At 40.5% G+C, this 19,825-nt stretch overlaps 2 protein-coding genes across 20 annotated transcripts in view; one reads left to right on the plus strand and one right to left on the minus strand.

Moving 5' to 3' along the window:
- The window catches only part of otofa (otoferlin a), a 51,108-nt gene extending 40,736 nt beyond the window's left edge, over positions 1-10,372 (plus strand). For 9 of the 19 annotated variants that reach the window (XM_061703551.1, XM_061703553.1, XM_061703556.1 and 6 more), the window contains 13 exons: positions 55-192; positions 271-398; positions 860-1,030; positions 1,659-1,819; positions 2,640-2,782; positions 2,841-2,929; positions 3,664-3,762; positions 3,926-4,024; positions 6,209-6,450; positions 6,515-6,693; positions 7,458-7,558; positions 7,823-8,010; positions 8,534-8,622. In XM_061703551.1, coding sequence (XP_061559535.1) covers positions 55-192; positions 271-398; positions 860-1,030; positions 1,659-1,819; positions 2,640-2,782; positions 2,841-2,929; positions 3,664-3,762; positions 3,926-4,024; positions 6,209-6,450; positions 6,515-6,693; positions 7,458-7,558; positions 7,823-8,003 — 1,731 coding nt within the window. In that variant the 3' untranslated portion in view covers positions 8,004-8,010; positions 8,534-8,622. Of the gene's footprint in view, positions 1-54; positions 193-270; positions 399-859; positions 1,031-1,658; positions 1,820-2,639; positions 2,783-2,840; positions 2,930-3,663; positions 3,763-3,925; positions 4,025-6,208; positions 6,451-6,514; positions 6,694-7,457; positions 7,559-7,822; positions 8,011-8,533 lie in introns of all 19 variants that reach the window. The other 10 variants (XM_061703559.1, XM_061703567.1, XM_061703568.1 and 7 more) reach the window with 5 other exon arrangements.
- A 904-nt stretch (positions 10,373-11,276) lies between these two features.
- LOC133417169 (dynein regulatory complex protein 1-like) lies at positions 11,277-17,245 on the minus strand. The gene is given in 16 exon segments (XM_061704715.1): positions 11,277-11,457; positions 11,534-11,683; positions 11,778-11,902; positions 11,966-12,043; positions 12,156-12,185; positions 12,187-12,243; positions 12,399-12,705; positions 12,785-12,919; positions 13,753-13,874; positions 14,162-14,284; positions 14,363-14,449; positions 15,662-15,802; positions 15,871-16,054; positions 16,115-16,242; positions 16,949-16,997; positions 17,172-17,245. Coding segments are annotated over 16 exon segments (1,899 nt in total). The 3' UTR covers positions 11,277-11,348.
- Positions 17,246-19,825: the final 2,580 nt, after the last annotated feature.

Below are 19,825 nucleotides of genomic sequence, written 5' to 3' on the forward strand. Positions count from 1 at the left end.
GGTTAATAATTGAAGAAAGTCCATTTTGTAACCTGATGTTTTCCTGCTATTCAGGGTTCGTTGTGTATGTACAAGCTACCATTGTCAGAGGAGATTACAAGAGACGTTGGATTCGATCCAAACATGGGCATGTTCCAGAGCATTCCTCATAACGATCCCATCAACGTGCTCGTCCGGGTCTACGTGGTCAGGGTACGTTGCCTGCTACCTACTGTCTAAATTGATGCTAACGTTTGCGATCTCACATGATCTTATTGTCCTTGTCTTCAGGCCACGGATCTTCATCCCGCAGACATCAACGGGAAGGCAGACCCGTATGTCGTCATCAAGCTGGGAAGGTCCGAGGTAAAGGACAAAGAGAACTACATCTCCAAGCAGCTCAATCCTGTGTTTGGCAAGTAAGTCAGTCCAGATTTGGATTTTGGTCATTGCTTTATGATGTTTGTCACGTATGTGGAATTATTTCATATTCATATTCTGTGGACCCTAAATCCAGAATTCACCACTATAAAGCAACTAGTACAGCGTTCAATTCTCGACAGACTAGTTTACAGCCCGGACGGGTTGCTGTAGAAATGTTTTAAAAAGTAAACACGATGGGGAAATGCTGCTGTAATAATTGACACAAAAAAGAATATTTTGATCTAAAATGATTGTTTATTGATTGTAAAGTATTGTACTTATTGCAAGATCATATTGACCTAACAACACAGCGTAGTGCAACGCGTATATTTTTTACTTATTAAGTGCTTTCTGCCATCAGAATTCTTACACATTTTTTCCCCCTGAAGTCGTCTCTTTCTTTGAATGTCTGTCCCTCGTCATAATGAATCGTGTCTTTTGCCATCTTTACTTGCAGGTCCTTTGACATTGAAGCAAGATTCCCCATGGAGTCCATGCTGACCGTTTCCGTGTACGACTGGGATCTGGTCAGTACGGATGACCTGATTGGAGAGACCAAGATCGACTTGGAGAATCGCTTCTACAGCAAATACAGAGCCACCTGTGGCATCTCTTCCTCCTACTCTCTGTAAGCGTTCATCTTTGCTTTAGCTACCGTGTAGATCGCGAAATACTAGGTAAAGCAGTGGTGGGAAATACCAAAATACAATATACAATTGCTTTGTGACTGTATTTAAGTAGATTTTTCAGGTCTCTGTACTTTTTACTTTTACTCCAGTCCCCACGTTTGAATAGATCTGTACATTCCACTACATATGTTGTCAAAAGAAGTTCGTTTTTCAACCTTTGCGGGTGACTCAAGGCGTAGAAAAAAAAAGTACACAGAGAGACCGGTTCTTATAGAGTTGGGGAGTGGGGAATCATGCCCAAAAAATCTGGAAAAATCAAGTGGTGAAAAACAGTTTCATACTATATCTCCCCAACTGAGTTTGCCATGTTTTCAGTAATTCTCTTCAAACGTGTATAATGTAGATAAAAATAAATCTCAGAATTTACTTTACAGGGTTTATAAGTACATTTCAGTGTGTGCTTTACTTCTACTTAAGTAAAAGTGTTGAATCAGTATTTTTACTTTAATCCCAAAAACATAACTCACAAGTAACTGTGTGATTCATTTACATTTGCCACCTCTGAGTAAAAGTCAACAAAACTGCATCGTGATGATACAACAACTGTCTGCGTCTTGTCTATATTAGCCACGGATACAATGTTTGGCGGGATCCCTTGAAGCCTAGCCAGATCCTAGCAAAGCTGTGTAAAGAAGGCAAGATTGACGCCCCTCAATACGGCACAGGAGGGAAAGTCAAGGTGGCCAACCGCATCTTTGTGGGACCAACAGAGATTGAGGATGAAAACGGTAGGACTGAAAGGCATAACAATCACGCCATTGTTGGGTAGTGTGGAACCTCGGTTTTCGTATGCTGCGTTTTTTGCCGGGGAAGAGGGGAGGGGGGGGGGGGGGGTTGCTTTACGTACATCTGCTCGTTTTTTTTGCGCACAAGAAACACACGATTTGGCCATTAATTTCCCGGAATCAATGCGTGTTCATCAGAAGCATTTTATATAAAGAGTTCACCAGACAGCAAGCCGTACGCCAGAATGCAACCTTTTAATAACTCACCCGGTCAGCTCTGCAACACACAGGCAACGCAACACATCCTGTCAAAAGTCAGACCTTCGAAATAAAATCCGATAGTATAACAACACAGTTTCATCACACTTTGTTTTGGGCCTTTCTAAGTGGCTTATTTAACAGTCACACTAAATCACAAAGCACAAAATAGTTAGACTGCAACTCCTAAATAAGCCTCCATGAGACCAAAGAAAGTTTGGTGAAACTGGTATGATTCTTATGAGCTTTTATTTTGAAGGCCTGATTTTTGACAGGATGTTACATCAACTTGTCCGAGTTTGGCCGAGCAGACCGGGAGGATTTTTATTGACTTCAGTTCTTAATAAAAGTGTGCATTGCCGTTGTTGCACCCTTTTTACACAACACGACAGTCTGTAAAGCTATAATTATTTTCTATAAATGATGAGTATTTTGGGCTGTTTGGAATGGATTAATTAGGTTACATTATTTCCAATTGTTTTCGTCAGACTTTCTGGAACGGATTCGTCACGAAAACTGAGGTTCCACTGTATTTCTAATGTTTTGGTTGTGTTCCACCCAAAAGGTTTGAAGAAGCAGACCGAGGAGCATTTAGCACTGACGGTGCTAAACCACTGGGAGGAGATCCCCCGAGTGGGCTGCCGGCTCGTCCCAGAACACGTGGAGACCAGGCCCCTGCTGAACCCGGATAAACCGGGCATCGAGCAGGTAAGAAATGTTGAAATCTTTCAAAGAGCAGTTTGACTGACGTCACCATGTGTCAAAGGGTCGTATCGAGATGTGGGTGGACATGTTTCCTATGGACACGCCGGCTCCTGGACCCGCCATTGAGATATCACCACGGAAGCCTAAAAGGTAAGCCTGGTGTGTTTTGAACGTAAAATGTGTGATTCCCGATGCATGTCTGAATACAAAAAAAATAACAAAAAGAAAGTTTGACAGCGTGGGATCATTTTTGGCTTCATCATTGCCAACAACGAGGTATTGTACCCAAGTTTTACATGTATTTAAATAATTGACTTTCATTTTAATGTATTGTATATATTTTTTATATGTATATATTTAATGTATTTTGAGCTGAACTTCATGTGGCTAATGTTGTTGTTTTGGGTTTTTTTTTAACATAAAAGGCATTCATTAAATAGCATTTTCAGAAATATGTGAATTTTGTACTAATTCTGAGATTTTTGTACAAATCTTACTCAATTGAAGTTAGACTTAATTATGAGTTGGTGGGAGAGTTGGATGATGGCACTATCACAAATGTTTTTTGTATATTAAATAAGTATACAATATGTTGAAATAATATCCAGTTGTACTTAAAGAAAAAAATTTCGTTTCAAATTTGTTTTTTTAAACAAAATGTGAAATATTAAAATTGCATAACTATTGTTTTTTCTTTGATTATTATTTTTTTTTTTTTACAATAAAATAATACCTATTTTTTATGGTAGGCCTTTAAATGTTAATTTCTCGCATTTTTCTTCAGCTGAAAAATAAATAGTATTTTTTTTTTCTCCTATTAAGCTCTCCATGTGCAGCGGATATACTGTATATGTGTATGTGTTCCTCCCTCCGCCTTTTACCAGATATGAGCTCAGGGTGATTATTTGGAATACAGACGAAGTAATACTGGAGGACGATGATTACTTCACTGGGGAAAAGTCCAGTGACATATTTGTCAGGGGGTACGTACAGCGGGATGCAGCCAAACTTAGTGGCGCCGGCCGCATCCCGAGCTGCGTGTCGTGTGGACTGTTTTGTTTGCAGTTAACTACTTTTTGTTTTGTTTCCATTTGTCGCGTGTGTGTCCGTCTTTGGTGTTTGTGGCGTGTCTCTGCTTGTGTGCAGCTTTGAGCTACGTGTTATTATTTGGAACACTGATGACGTAATTCTAGAGGACGATGCTTTCCTGACAGGAGAGAAGATGTCTGACATCTATGTCAGGGGGTAAAAAACACACGATTCCATTGCATGGCTCGTACGACTTCCGCCCTTTTCATGCTATGCTACTTCCTGATCTGACTTTCCACGCACACAGACCCACCTTGTCTTTAATTCCCTCAATCAGCAAGAAATAAGGCATTATATAACCAGCCAGGACCAAACCATATCTACACTATATTTTGAAAATAATTGTTCAATTGTTGTTGTTGTTTGGGATTTTAATAGAAACATTTACACATCGTCGCTGTCGGGCGGAATCCTCGCATCTCCAAAATGACAACTTTTTAAGGAAATAAAAAAAGAAAAAAGAAAAAGACACCCAAATTTCAATCTTAAGGTGACATGATGCCGCACGCCTCCCGCAGAGTAAGGGAAGAGGTGGAGTTTTACAACAATTGTCAGAGAGTTGAAAGACATTTTAAGTACAATTCTTCTTCTTTTGAAGCTGCCTGACATGTAGTGGAGTCCAACAAAAATTGCTGTTAGTCCATTCTCAGTGAGTTGAAGTCTCATGGTGGTGGCTTGAAGCTCGAATTACAAGTTTTGCTTTTTTTTTTTTTTTTTTTTTTTCTTTTCCCAGAAAATTGTGGTTGAACTCCAAATTTCAACTTTTGGAGGATCCTCTGTATAGTCAAGGAATCCTTTTGGTAAATATGTCCAGTGGTCCTTGACTAGCTTTCATTTTGGCAAAATAATTGGTCTTATCACATGACTCCAGGTATATTTATATACTTAACATGTTTGATACATAGGGAGACCATTAAGCCTTGTGGTTTGGTCATTCACTGCAGCGTCTTGACTGAAGGGACATTAACAGACATTTCCTGCCTGCTGCATGCACATATGCAAGCACAGACCATGCATGCTTTACAGTAATGCGAGCAGCTCCAATGTTGGCATGTGCAGTCTCCTTGTTTGTCACTTTCTACAAAGCAGTTATTTTGACTTGTGACAGAAGGAAATACATTATTTCAAACCATTGATGTGTTTCCTATATACTAATACTGTCCTTTCCAATTAACATTTTCCTGTGTTGACATGCATGTTGACATGTTTGCTTGGTCAAAAGGTTAAAGATGTGTTCTTGAGGTTTAGAGGTATTGAAAGTAGTTTTGTTTTTAACGGAGTGTTCTTATTCTTGCACTTCTCCCTCAAGTGATTTAATGACTTGTTCTAAGGGAGAGTTGCTTTTACAAAATGTTCAGTCTGAAACAATAGAAAGCACCAATTTGTGGTTGGCCTATTGTACTTTCTTACTCACAGCCACCCTTCCCCGTTGACATGGATATTTGACGTCTATAGCCATCAATGGCAGGGAATGAGTTTAAGTTTTTTTTTCTAAATAAGTAAATAAATGAATAAAATAGCCAACTATTTATTCCTATGGGATTTGGGGCTATACATGGACAGTATGTTTAATTGCCATTAGGATTGTGAGGGAAACCTTTCTCCCGTATAAGGGAACTTTTGACCCAAAACGTTTTAGAACCGTAGTCTAAAATATTGTTGGAAGAGCCAGGACACCACTCATTAAATTATAATTAGCGTCAACGCTCACATTACTGTTGCTTTAACAGAGTTCAGTCTCAAACAATTCAAAGTGTCAGCTTTGTTGTTGGCCCTTTGTGCCTCAAAGAAATAAAATGTACAAATTTGTACCTCAAATATCAACACAGGATGCAACACTTGATTGTAACAGGAAGGAATTGTTTCCATGGTAATCTCGGGTCAACTACTTCAGTTGTCTAGAACAATAGTGGACTTGCCAGGGCACCACTCATTTCAATAGCATTAGCTTCAATGCTAACATTACTCACACCACTCACTGAAATGATCAGATAAAGTTTAATTCATGCTTTGGTTAGCTTCTTTAGCAGTTGCTTTAGCTGAAAGCTAACGTGGTAGATTGATGGTAGAGCAAATAGAAATACATCTCGAACGACAACATCAAATGTGATTGCAATTGATTGCTCATCCCAAACATTCAGATTACTGTGGGTTCGGATTCAATTTTGCATCATCGCAATTGTGATCATACTAATTGTATTTCCTGATCTCCCAGATTAAAACAATTTAAAAGAACCAACTTTACTATTTGTCTATCTTACCTTTGAGGTGAATCTATGCGTAAAGCACAGTCAATTGGGGCTGATCCGTGGTCTCCCCCGTCCGTCTTCGCCGACACAGGTGGCTAAAGGGGCAGCAGGAAGACAGGCAGGACACAGACGTGCACTACCACTCCCTGACCGGAGAAGGAAACTTCAACTGGCGCTTCGTCTTCCCCTTCGATTACCTCATGGCGGAGGAGAAGATTGTCATCTCAAAGAAAGAATCCATGTTTTCTTGGGACGAGACCGAGTACAAGATCCCGGCTCGCCTCACGCTCCAGGTGTGGGACGCCGACCACTTCTCTGCCGATGACTTCCTGGGTAAGTAATTGGATTTTGCTTTACTTATTTGGATTGGATTTTGTTTTACTTTTGGATTTTCCAGGTGCCATCGAGCTGGACCTAAATCGCTTCCCTCGCGGGGCCAAGACATCCAAGCAGTGCTCCATCGACATGATCCGAAACGAGCAGGAACTTCCCTCCATATCCATCTTCAAGCAAAAGAGGGTCAAGGGATGGTGGCCGTTTGTTGCCCGCGATGAGAATGACGAGATGGAGCTGACGGTAAGACAGATGATGAAATGTCATTTCTGCCAAATGATACCCCAAATGATACCAAACTAACAGAAGTTCAAGGACTTTCAAGATGAGTTTGAATCAGCTTCATATGAAAATGTCTGCAAAAAAGACACACAGTAAATGTCTCTCGCTTGCTCAATTAAAGTTAATTCAACAATGTTTAGTTACTGTGGTGGTGGTTGAGCTACCACCACTACATCTTATTTGTTGCATTTCCAGTGTACAGTACAGAACAACAATTGTTCACCCCCTGAGTAGGAATGGGAGAGACCACGTAGGACCCAGGGGCAAAATCCAGACTCGTCAGCACCTTGGTCGAGGGGAATGGTAGGAAACTGGAGCAGAAATTCCATGGAGACAGGCAGAGAACATGCAAACAGAAAGTAGCAGGAAGTACAGACTTAACCTAAGAGATAGTGTGAGGGGAAAGGACATCCAGGAGGGATGCTGCTCCTCCACATTGAGGGAGCATCTATTTCCGATGCCTCCCAAGTGATGTTTTTCAGCCAAGGGGATCTGGCAGACCTGGAGGGACCATGTATCTGGCCTGGGAACATCATGGAAATAAAAAAATAAATAAACCACACTTAAACTGAACTCGATCGCTTAGTCGAAACAAAGTTGCAAACGCTCCAGAATCCAGATGTCCAGTGGGATTAATTGTGGTGTTTGTCGAGACAGGATTCTGGATATTGGATCTCCAATGATTGTGAGTGATATTTAAAATGCTAACTATGCTGTCTCTACAGGGCAAAGTGGAGGCTGAACTCCACCTGGTCACTGCAGAGGAGGCAGAGAAAAGTCCAGTGGGACTTGGACGTAACGAGCCCGATCCCCTGGAGAAACCAAAGTAAGTTTAGTGCCAACTGAGTTCCTTGATGGGACATGTACTGTAGACCTGCATGGTTGATTTAACTCTTTCAAGTTTGCTGCTCAGGATTCCTTCTCCCAGTGAGGAAAGCAGTGTAATACATGGAAGTATGACGATCACTGCTTTCCTTGCTGATGCTTTCTTTTGCTTTCTCCTCTATTTCTTCTTCTACCTCCTGCCTCCCGTCACCGTCTTCTGTCTGCGTACTCGCTATCCCTCTTTTCCATCCGCTGCGCCCAAAAGTCGCCCAGATACAAGCTTCATGTGGTTCCTGGGCCCTCTCAAATCTATTCGCTACTTCCTGTGGCACAACTACCGCTGGTTGATCCTCAAGGTGCTGGGCCTCATTCTGCTGCTCCTCATGCTGGGCCTCTTCCTCTACTCCATCCCCGGCTACCTGGTCAAGAAGATGCTGGGGGTCTGATGAGCCGGTAGTCTTCTTCCTCCAACCTCTCACCTACCACCTCTTCCTCTTCTTCTCCTGTTGTCTGTGCTTTGCTAGCGCCCCCTTGTGTCCTTGCAAAGTAGCTTTTGTCTCTGGTGTTTTGTTTCAGTTGTCCTTTTCTGCGTCTTGTCTCCAGTCTTTGCACCTCCTCGTGTCTCTTTCCCTGCATCTTTTTAAGTGTATGTAACTGCACGAAAGCACAGCTTGAGGTATTCAGGGTATCAAATATGCACTCACCAGCCACATCATTAGGTCATCATAGTGGGATGGAATACAATGTCGGTCAAATTACAGTATTAGTGGAACATCTGGGGCCAAAAATAGGAAATAATTAAAATGTTCTAGGGTCACACTGCCACTGTAATAAAAACCTATATTGCCTGCAGAGGGAATGCATTAAGTAACTTTTCCATCTATCCATTTTCTCTAGCGCTTGTCTTCATCTGGGTCGCGGGTGAGCTTCCGACCACTGCTAATAAGTGCCCTCTTTCTTGTGTCTTCCCGTCAAGTCGGCCCGACACCACCTTCCTGTGGTTCCTGAGCCCGCTGAAAGCCATCCGCTACCTGGTGTGCAACCGCTACAAGTGGCTCATCATCAAGATCGTGCTGGCCCTGCTCTTGCTCGTAATGCTGGGCCTCTTCCTGTACAGTATGCCAGGCTACCTCGTCAAGAAGTTGCTCGGCGCCTGAACAGGAAAAACTGGGAGGGGGGGTCCTGAATGATTGTTAAAGGCTGACTTCGGATGCTGGCTCAGGTTTTATACCGCTCCCTCCATCGACCTCAACCACAGGAAGGGAGAAAAGTTCATCAGTTTTCATATACAGTGGTACATTGACTTATTCTTAGTCACTTTTTTTTTTTTTTTTTGCCTTTTTCGCCACCATCGCACATATTTTTCTATTGTTTCATGCTTTCATTCAATGGATATCATTTTCTTATTAATCTCACCAGTCAATTTTTTTTTCGGGCCTGTGGTTAGAAAAAATACATTTGGCAAAATATCTGCCCAAAAATAAAAATAACGCAAGCAGAAAACACAACAGACACCTGTACTGTCACTACGAGGGAACAAATGTGAACTCATGTTTGCTGTATTTTTCTGCTCCCATCTATCGGTGGAGCGTCTGAAACGCACTCGTACTAAGTAACATTTTTGCTTGCAACACGTAGAAAAAAAACTCTTAAGTTGGGGCACTCGTAAGTCAAGGTACCACTGTACAGCTTGTCACCTTTTACCCACAAGCAGAAGCTAACACTGTCCTAACTTATGCAAAGCCGAAAAGGGATTTATTAAATTTTTTCGCTCCAGGCTTTTCCCTATATCATTTTAGTGCACTGATGCTGGTGTCAACACATTCTAAGGTGTCTTGGCTGGTCCATCTATATTACAAAACACCCAAGTAGGCCATCTAGGGTCGCCATGGCAATTAAACGTTCCTTCTTACAAGCCAGCAAAGCATCGGTATGATTTATAAGATGTTAGTTTGAGTTCCAACTATTTCATATTGTCTTTAACAAGACTGAAACACAATGGTAAATATCCTGTCTTTGTCCATGTATAGTACAGAACAAAAGAATCTCAAAGGTAACCCAAATTTGAAATGTCTCGGCAATGATTTTTTTAACAATTTCATTTTTAATTGTATACAGCAGTCAAATGATTGCGTGGAAATGTTGACTTTCGTCTCGATTTTGTACCAAGTGTAGCTGTCGCGGTTTTTGCACACGTCTAAAATAAACACGAAAAATAAATCAAATGTCTATTTTACTAAAGAAATAAAACAAGATAATGAGATTATTTAATAGGATATATATGATACAATATGATATTAATATTAATTATCATGAATCAGCAAATTGAAAGATTGTATAGAAAGCATTAATTTTTCTTTTTTTTTCTTTTTTTACTGCATATGTACTGTTAAGTGTTTGCTTCCATGTCAAAGTGCATGCATCGCTGTGACAAAGAAGGTCGCATGTTAGCATGACGGTGTGTCGAGCTCAACAGGAATATCCAGGGCTGTGTTCAACATTAGTGGCAAAGTAGAGATACCTCAGTATGAAGTACACATCACTGGAGAGTTAAAATAGATCTCAAAGTAATAATTCCTTTAAAAAAAATAAATAAAAGTTGCCACGCAAATTTGATGTCACCCCCCCCTCCCCCAACTACACCTGCCTGTACTCGACCTGTTGTTTGTTTGTGTTTCTGAAGTTCACTGATGACTCACTTCCTGTTTGCACTAAACCTGCCTGTTTTTACCATGGATTTGTGTTATTATAGAAACGAGTGCAATATTTTTTTTTGTCTTCCTTTGTTTTTTGCTATTTGAAATAAACAGAACAACACAGACGTTTCGTTTCCCGCCATTTGTGTGTGCGATGATTATAATAATAATAATTTCCATACTTTGTGATGAGTGCTTATCCATGTACAGCTCCCAGTGGGATGATGACGAATGGAATTTCCAGTTTTGTCACAACTTTGCAGTGACATCAGCTAAATTAAGCTTTCTTTTTGTTTTCTTTTTTTTTTATGTCAAACACTTGGCATTTCAACAAGGGTGTGTAGACTTTTTATATCCACTTCAATGAAGTTAACTAATCAAAATGAATGCACTAAATCCGGCGGCACTGTGGCCGACTTTTGTTCGCACATCTGCCTCACATTTCTGAGCTCCCGGGTTCAAATCTGGCTTCCTGCGTGGGTTTTCTCTGGGTACTCCGGTTTCCTCGCACATTCCAAAAACATGCATGCTAGGTTAACTGAAGACTCCAGTGAGGATAAGTCGTTTAGACAGTGGATGGATGGATAATGCATTAAAGTCCATGATTTTGATGTATTTCTTCAAACAATTATACAACATTAATAATACCCCAAAATATAGTTAAATCTATATGAAGTTATCATGGTGATTTTTAAAAATATATACAAATTAGCAAGCCATTGAAATACATTCATGTGATAAATCTCTGCAGCACATTATATTCTAATGCTACACATAGTTTTTTCTTTTGTATATATTTGGGAAAAAAACAGTATACAGTATATATATATATATATATATATATATATATATATATGTATATATATATATATATATATATATATATATATATATATATATATATATATATATATATATATATATATATATATATATATTCAGTAGACAGTGTATAATTTCATTCGTTTTCTACACCTTGGGTACAATACAGTGTCAGGATTTTGTACCTAATTTTGTGGCCATTTATTGTCGCTATGTCTATACTATCTATGTTCACACCAACATAAAAAGACAAATTCTAAGCAACACAAATACTCATACACATGGGTTGACAGATCGTTGCAGCAGCCTGCGAAGTTCTGCATTCTGCTGTTCCAGGCTCTTAATTTCAGGGATGCAATCTGAGATCTCAGTAAGAACTGTCCTGGAGGACACGGGAAGGAGCTGACTTGATGTGTGTTTTGCGCACACATGTTTGCATGTGTATGTATGCTACTTACATTTGCTTTTTCAGTATGATCTCTGCCGCATCCCACACTTTGAGTTTGTCCTCGGTGATGACGCTGGCCAAACTCTCCCAGTAGGCTTCGTCCGATGAGGAATCCCACATGTCTGCGCTCCAGTAGCGAGGCTGCCCAGAAGCTTGGCTCCTTCAACAGATAAGCATAATAATTCCTAATGCTTTTTGGTATATTATACAATCTAATCTAATTAGATTACTATTTGAAGATGTTCTTAGCCAACCTGAAGCGGCTGTGATGCTTCAGGAAGTCTTTTAGAGCAGGTAGGATGTGGTTAGGACTACACGCAGAGCTGGTGGCGCTTTCCTGTGACTTGTCACCGGATTCAACTGGACCAGCAGAACGGCCCTAAAAAAAGAAAAACATTAGTTTAAAAGGCAATGTCATTTGATTATTCAGATATCAAACCACCTCAGCTGGCTGCCTCTGCTGGTACTTCAGCAGGAAGTCAGCCAGTTTGGGTATATCCTCCTCTTCCATGCCAAAAACCTGGGAGAAGCAACAAAATACACTCCAGCAGCACTTTGACAGATCGAAACACAGCACAGTCTATGAAGGCTGTGCAATCAATGGAAAAAAAAAAAAGTCAATGTGAACACACATGGAGAAGAGCCTCCAGCTTCACAACATTCCTGTTCCTTCTTGCCCAGGGTTTCCAACAGCTGGAGTCTGTCCTCTGTGAGGTAGTCCTGAGAGTGTGCATGGAGAAAAGACACTGAAAATATGCTCATATGTCCTGTCATTTAGATTCACGGAAAGCCAAAATAAATGAGAAAACAAATCATTAATAATAATATTGAATTAAACTAAAAACGTCTGTGAAATGACATTGTCTCGTGCTCACCAACTCATCACACAGCAGCTCCATGAGTTCCTTCATGGTCTCCAAGGGCACCTCCTCCTCCTCCGATGCTGCAGCCGCTTCGTCCATCCCAGCCCCGCCGTGTTCCGGGCCGGCTCGTTTCCGAAGGTTGTCTGGACCTGACAGATCCACGGCGGAGGCCCCTGGAGGTCTCGCCCAGGCTAGGCCGAGGTGCTGCTTGTAAATGATGGAGTCAATTAGCAAAGCCTTCTCCGCTTGTTGCCTCACCTCCTTGTCAAGCATTCGCCAGGTTTCCTCAAATTGTCTGGCATCAGCGACAGCAAAGTGCCTGAAGGGTGACGGGATGCAGCTGGTAAATCAGCGCCATCATTGAGACGAGCCTCCAGAGTGCGTGTCAAGTATCTCACCTGATTCTCCGCTGCACGCACTGGTATTGCTCGATGCTGCGTTTGTAGTCATTGGACAGACAACTGCTCTGCTTCTCTGACTGTTTTTTGGTGCTCGCACAAGTGGACTTCAGGTTTTTCATCTCCGTCTGCAGACTGGAAAACAAAACGCACAATCCTCTATCACGGACAAACGGAGATTAGAATCTGAAGTCAGATTGGGCGATGTTGTTTTCACTTCTCTCGAGCGGCGATGTATCTGAAGTTCGCCCGTCACTGAAATTTTGTCTCGCAAAACGAACTGACCAAGCGATGGCTCGTAGATTCGGAAAGCTCATATATTCAGGCACTTGTAAGTTAACGTGTGAAGTGCTTCAGTTACTATGAATACATTCCAGCCTCCACAAAAAAAAAACACCAAAATTCCTTTTTCAACGGTGGTTTTCACAAGGTAAATTGCACTTAACTGTTCTGTAATGTATAAAAACACAGTAATAATATTTTCTTTCCACAGAAAGCAGAATATTAGAGTGTATCTAATGTATTGCCCGTCCTTCTTCCTCTTTGGGGAATATTGGCAGTTCGGCATACCAGCTTAATGGTGCAGTTACCGTCACCAAGTGATATTGTTCTGCCACTGCAAGGAAACCAATGTGACTTGATGGTGGCCAGATGTTAATTCTTTTTTTTTTTTTTATTTATAAATAAAATGTGTGGATGTTGTGAAGTTTGCTGGCGCCATCTTGCGGTGGCGATCTGAAGACCAAGCGTGACAAATTTCTGCTAATTTTCCAAGATGGAAAATCGGCCAAGCGACGGCTCGTCTAAAAAGTCGTAAGTCAAGGGACTTCTATCATCCATGGGCGTCGAACTGGGGGGGCCTCTAGGGGTGCCGGCAGGGAGCCCCTGCTTGTATCCAAGGTAGCGCAGTATCGTGAAATAATAATAATAATAATAATAATAATAATAATAATAATAATTTGACTCACCTGAGGATTCTACTCTTCATGTGGCTTAAGTTGTAAATCTCTCTGTCATGCTTGTCTTTGATGTAGTTGACATTGCTGATCATGCTGTCGGCTAGCATTTGCTGATGTTCCCTCTCCAGAACCTAAAAAAAAAGACAGAGTCAACTCTTTACTACGACTAAACAGTAACCACACAAGCAGCAGACATTAAAAATGACATGTTTGAAGATGTACAGTTTGTTTGGGTGTGCTTTGACAAAAACTGTAATCATACAAGTTTGTTACAGTTTTGTGTTCTTTGCCTTGAGACTTTCTTGCAGTTAAAAACAAATCCTTTTAAAAAGTTGACATTGTGGCTTAAGTGTCTCCCCCTTTTCCAAACTGTTCCAAGAGCAACACTCAACTTGAAGAATATTTTTAATCTTCCTACCTGAACGTCAGCAAAGTGTTCGGCCCTCTCGGCATCGTACTTATATTCCGGATCCATCATCAGGTCGCGAATTTTAGCTTCGTACTCCTCCACTGTCTTTTTCCTCTCCGCCAGCCTCTCTTGCTGCGAGCACACCGTCGCTCATTTACCTGCACAGCTGATGTACGACAAATGCAAATGTAGAAGTGTTTGTCTCCTGACCTGCTTGTCCCACATCTCCTTGAGGCTCTGCTCCCATTCTGTCTGGTCTTTTGTGAGCAAGACATCATGCTCCTGCTGATAGATGCTCTATAAAGGAAGGGTGACCATTAGTGACACGTTAATAGCCTGTGATAACAAACCCACGGGCAGCAATGCTTTTAGCTTTCATACTGATATGAAGCAGGTGTATGTGTCCTATTAGTAGTAATGTACATGTGCCAACTAAACGAAAGGCTAACGAATAGCATCGACGTTATTACACAAACGGTGATGTTGGCAGATAATATAACAATACTCTCAGATATATGTTCTTTGTCGTCTAGAAGGAATGCATAACAGGAATGTGGCTTGTGCTGACCAATCTACTGTATGCGGAACGTCACGTGATCAAACCTGGAAAATAGATGAGCGGACTTCCTGTGCATGCTACGCTAACTAGCATGACTGCAGTTTGTATGGGGTGCCAGTTTGTAAAGCATCTCGCTCTGAAAATAAAAGCATTTTTGTCACATTTAGTCTCAAACAGCGTTTTAAAAAAAATGGTGAATTTCCGCGAGTCACTTTTCTTCCTGACAGTGACGTGCACCTGCCACCCGGTGGAGGTGGACGGCCAAGGCTCCCGCGGGTCCTAAATCCTCTAGCTGTTTTTAAAGTGACGGCTAAACACTAAAAGGACACGTCAAATAAAGTTTCTCAAAACGTGTTTGTTATTTCATGTACATATTACAACTATGATCTGTGTCCAAGAGTCCATTTCCCCAGATAAGATGCTTTTTATGTTATTTGGGGGGGACTTTAGAGACACTCTGACGTCGAGCTTTTATTTTGGTACTTCCGCCTGTCAGCAGTTTTGATTAGCATTTTCGCTAAATATTTAGTTCCACCGGTAACATTTAGCTATAACATTTCACATTTAGATTTAACATTTAGATATAGATTAAACATTAGTATTTATATACACAACACATTTATAAAACATTTACATTCGACATATAGATGTAGATTTGCCATTTACCTGTTCCGGCAATCATGATTCATGGACTTTACTCGGGACTTCGAGTCTTTCTTTCTCTCTCTTTCTTTCTGTCTTTCTTACTTCCTCCCTCCCTCCCTCCGTCCCTTACTTCTCCTACCTCACCTCCCTACCGACCGGCCGGTAAACAATTGAGGGTGAACCCCCGCCTCCCGCCCATGGATACTTTCAACAAACATTTTACGTGAAGTATGGCTACATACAGGCAATGCCCATTTTGGACTTGATTTTTCTTTGTTTGTTTCGAGTGCAGTATGTACGTGTACCTCAATGTGATCCAGCTCCTCCCTGTAGGCCTGCGTCAGAGTAGTGATGACCTCTTCAGAGCGTCGCATCATCAGATCCAACTCCTCCGCCTGCCTCCTCAAGTCTTTCACGTAACGATGATCTGCACGCTTCAACTCCTGCTCGGGCAAAACATGACGACATCATCCTCATCTATGGAAACTGGACACTGGTTTTTACATTTTCTTACCTGCTGCAGGTCTTTGATGACTTTCCTCTTGTCCTCGATGAGTTCCGCGCACAAGAGCTGTTGCCACTTTAAGGTTTCTTGCCGCTCATGAGGGACGACCACCTGCTCGGCCAAAGCCCACCTGGCAGTGATCTCCTCAAACTTCTGCTGGCTGGACTTGACGTCCTTCTCCAGCAGCTCGGAGCTGAGTCGAGAAGGGCAGAATGAGAAATTGGGAAGATCTACTGGGAAGATAAAAATGTACCGTATCCTGCGAGCTTCCTCCAGCTCTTCCCTTCGTTTGGATTCTTTGGCGTCAGCTGCAGCTTGGATGTCAGTCACTACTGCCAGCAAATCTCTCTCCAGCTTGGAAATTCTCCCAGGGCTGCACGACTGAAATAAAAGACACAATTTATCGAGGTTTTCTTTATTGATTTTATTTTGTAAATTGATTTAATGAAAGTATAATAAAAAAAAATAATTCCTGTCTAAATTATTTTATTGTTTCGTTTGCAGTTGTATGGAGTAAATCATGAGTTCTCTCTCATATTTTGGTTATTTGGTTTACTGACACAAATGCATAATAACACAAAAATAAAAACAATCATAACTATAATGATAATTTGTATTATTGTCATTTTAAATAAACGGGGTAGAGGCTAAAAACAAAATTTTAACTATAAAAGAAATGAGACAAAAACAGTACTACAGTTATACATAATGATTATTTGCATTTTTAGTTTTTTCTATTTCTATAATATTTTTATATTATCTATTTCTATATTATTTGCATTTTTAGTTATTTCTATTTGCTGTGCGTGACATGACAGGTGTTTTTAATATTTTAAGATATTCTTCAATTATTATTTTAATATTTTGCTTACCTTGTTCAGCCATGTGAGAGGGACATAACATTACAAACATATTAATAACAAAGTACAACAATAAAATAAAGAAAAAATAGTAAATCACATTAATTAATCCCCCACTCAGAGTGTCAATCAAAACTAAATGTTTGGACCCCCACTGCGTGTCCCTAATGAAATGTCCAGCGAATATGCAGTATTAAAGATTGCACATAGAAGGGAACCTCACCAACCTTTGCTTGTTGTTGTTCTCCACGAGGCAGTCTCTCCTGCGTGGACGCTCTCCATGTGCACAGTCACAGAAAGCCATTTCATTCCACATTTACATATCAACACATGTGCAACACGCTTGGCTTTTTAAAATGAATAGTACGTCACAATATATACACAGATGGACGACGCGGCGCATTTTATGTGCTTAAAATAAAGTCCACGAACAAACACAGCTCAAGTTACCCGGTTTCGGCGTCTTCATTTCCAGAAAAAAACAACTTTTCACACGCCTCCTCAGCCATCTTATCTTCTTCCATCATTCCAATATGTCAATTTAAAAAATATGACACCGAATGAAGACGTAATAAGGTGCGCAGACTCCAGCAGAGCATCGCAGTGCTGCGTTTGCGACGTGTTGCCACGGCTACCCAGGGCTGCCTTCAGGGAACCTCGGAAAATCAGTCTCCCAAAGACCAAATAGTTTAAAAAGGAAAAAAAAGGTGTCATAATCATAAAAAGAGAAAATGAATGCGATATGGTTACTGACAACATACATTCAAATAACAATAAGATAATATGAGCACAATACATTTTGAAGTAAAAGCGAGGACTCTTTCATTTGTCATTTTCACTGAATTCAGCACCAAATATTTCCACACATTGATGTAAAAAAAAAAAAACATTACATTTTTAATGAAAACTTACATATGATCTTGGGCAAAACTTAATTTCGAAATAATGTAATAATAGTCATCATTGGAAAGAATATTTGATATTTTAGTCATTTTCATTGAATTCAGGACCAAATACTGCTCTTTGATTCGCTGACAGTGGAACACCAAACGTTACTTTAAAAAGTAACTTCAGCCAAACTCAATTATGAGATAATTAACAGTAATTATAACTGTGAATAATATTTGACAATTCAGTAATTGTTAATGAATTCAGAAATAAATATTTCCATTTGTTGAAACCGAAACGTCGAATTGTAATAGAAAAACATAACTTGGACCATGGGCAAAACTTAATTTAAAATTAATGTAATAATATTTGCACATAATATTTCATACTTTCGTAACTGTCACCAAATTCAGAAATACATTTCCATTTGTTGGAATATCCAATTGTACTTAAAAATGTAGCCTGCATTTTACCTTGGGTGAAACTTGATTACTAATCATAACTGTAAATAACTTAATTTATTCATTTTCACTGAATTTGGTACAATATGTCCACTTACTGATACTGAAAGGTTTACTTTTATGAGAAAAAATTTTTACTTTTGATCATGGGCCAAGCTTAATATCAAATTAATGTAATAATGATTCTGATAAGATTTGATATTTTCATCATTTTCTCTAAATCTGGAACAAATATTTCCATTTGTGCCTACTGAAACATAATATTCCTTCTAATCTTGCCTTTGACCATGGATGAAACTTAATTTCAAATGAATTTGATAAATCACAATCTTTAATAATATTTAACATCGTTTTCAGAACTGCATGCCAGCTCATTAAAATTTCCAGCAGCAAATCAGGTCTATCAGGAACAGAGATTAATAATTTACTGCATTTACATTTAGACACATACATACATAATCCGAACTCGGCCTAAACTATAAAATGATACGTTTTCATAAAACGGAGCTCCACACAGCATCCAAACCAGTTAGTTAGGCAAGACTTTCCTGTGGAGCCGAACCCGTAAGGCCAAGAGTTGTGCTTAGATGGCGCTATTGCCTTGAAATAAAGCACACATTCAAAGTGCCCCTGATCAAAAACAGAAGCCCACTTGCACAAATGCTCACTGTCTTGTCAAGATGATGTCGCACAACCTCACAAAAGGGTCAGATGCTCCTGCCCTAAAAGCGGGGGGTGCTTTATCCTCAAGTGCCCCCCACCCACCCTAGGTAGCAAAGGTTTCTGACATATGAGCCAGCATCTGTGATGTCGCCAACAGCTGACTTGTCATAAGACGGCTCATTTTCTTACCGGCTGAAATGCTCGGTCCTTTTTTTTTTTTTTGTCTCTCTCTCTCCACAGAGCTGCTGCTGAGATTACAAACTGAATGACGGCCATTAGAGAGTGATTCTATAATCTATCATAATGCCATAATCTTGGGATTGTCAGACTTTGACCACCACTCGCTTCGTAGGTGTATAATACACCCCATTCACTCTTTCGTATGCTCTGTGCGAGCTGCATGTGTAATGTGCATATGTGTGTGTGTGTGTGTGTGTGTGTGCTAATTCCTAGCCCCGGGGGCATAATGTTTACTTCTTAGTCAACAAAGAATCATATTCATCACTGAGGCGTCGAGAGGTGAGCGGCCTAAAGGTCACCTACAGCCACTTAACTAACTGACGGCTTAGGGTGCGGCTGGGGGTCAGGGCTTGCATAATGACCTAAACTCCGACTAACACTTTCTTGCACAAGTGTGCACACCCTCTTGACTGGGATGCGGCTGTGTTCAGCATTAACCTATCACATTCAAAGAAGATTCAAACGCAGGTTAAGTAGGAGTCAGCACATACCTGCCACCATTTAACATGCCTCTGATTAACCCAAAATACATTTCAGATGTTCTAGTAGGCTTCGCCAGACTAACTGCAATACGGAACCGTTCATAATTCCTTCCAATTTATCCAAGGTGCCAGTTCCAGTTGAAGAAACGCAGAACTCGGCCGATCAGGATGCTTCCACGACCACGCTTGACTATAGGTGAGGTGTTCTTTTGGTGATGGGCAGTGTTGAGTCTGAGCCAAACACGCCTTTTGGAATTAAGGCCAAACACTTCAATGTTGGTTTCATCAGACCATAGCATTTTTGTACACACAGTTGGGAGATTTTGATAAAAACAACACAAGTTATCACCAAAAGAAAACTTTACATACA

This window comes from Phycodurus eques, chromosome 18 (genome assembly GCF_024500275.1).
Source record: "Phycodurus eques isolate BA_2022a chromosome 18, UOR_Pequ_1.1, whole genome shotgun sequence".
Taxonomy (NCBI): Eukaryota; Metazoa; Chordata; class Actinopteri; order Syngnathiformes; family Syngnathidae; genus Phycodurus; species Phycodurus eques.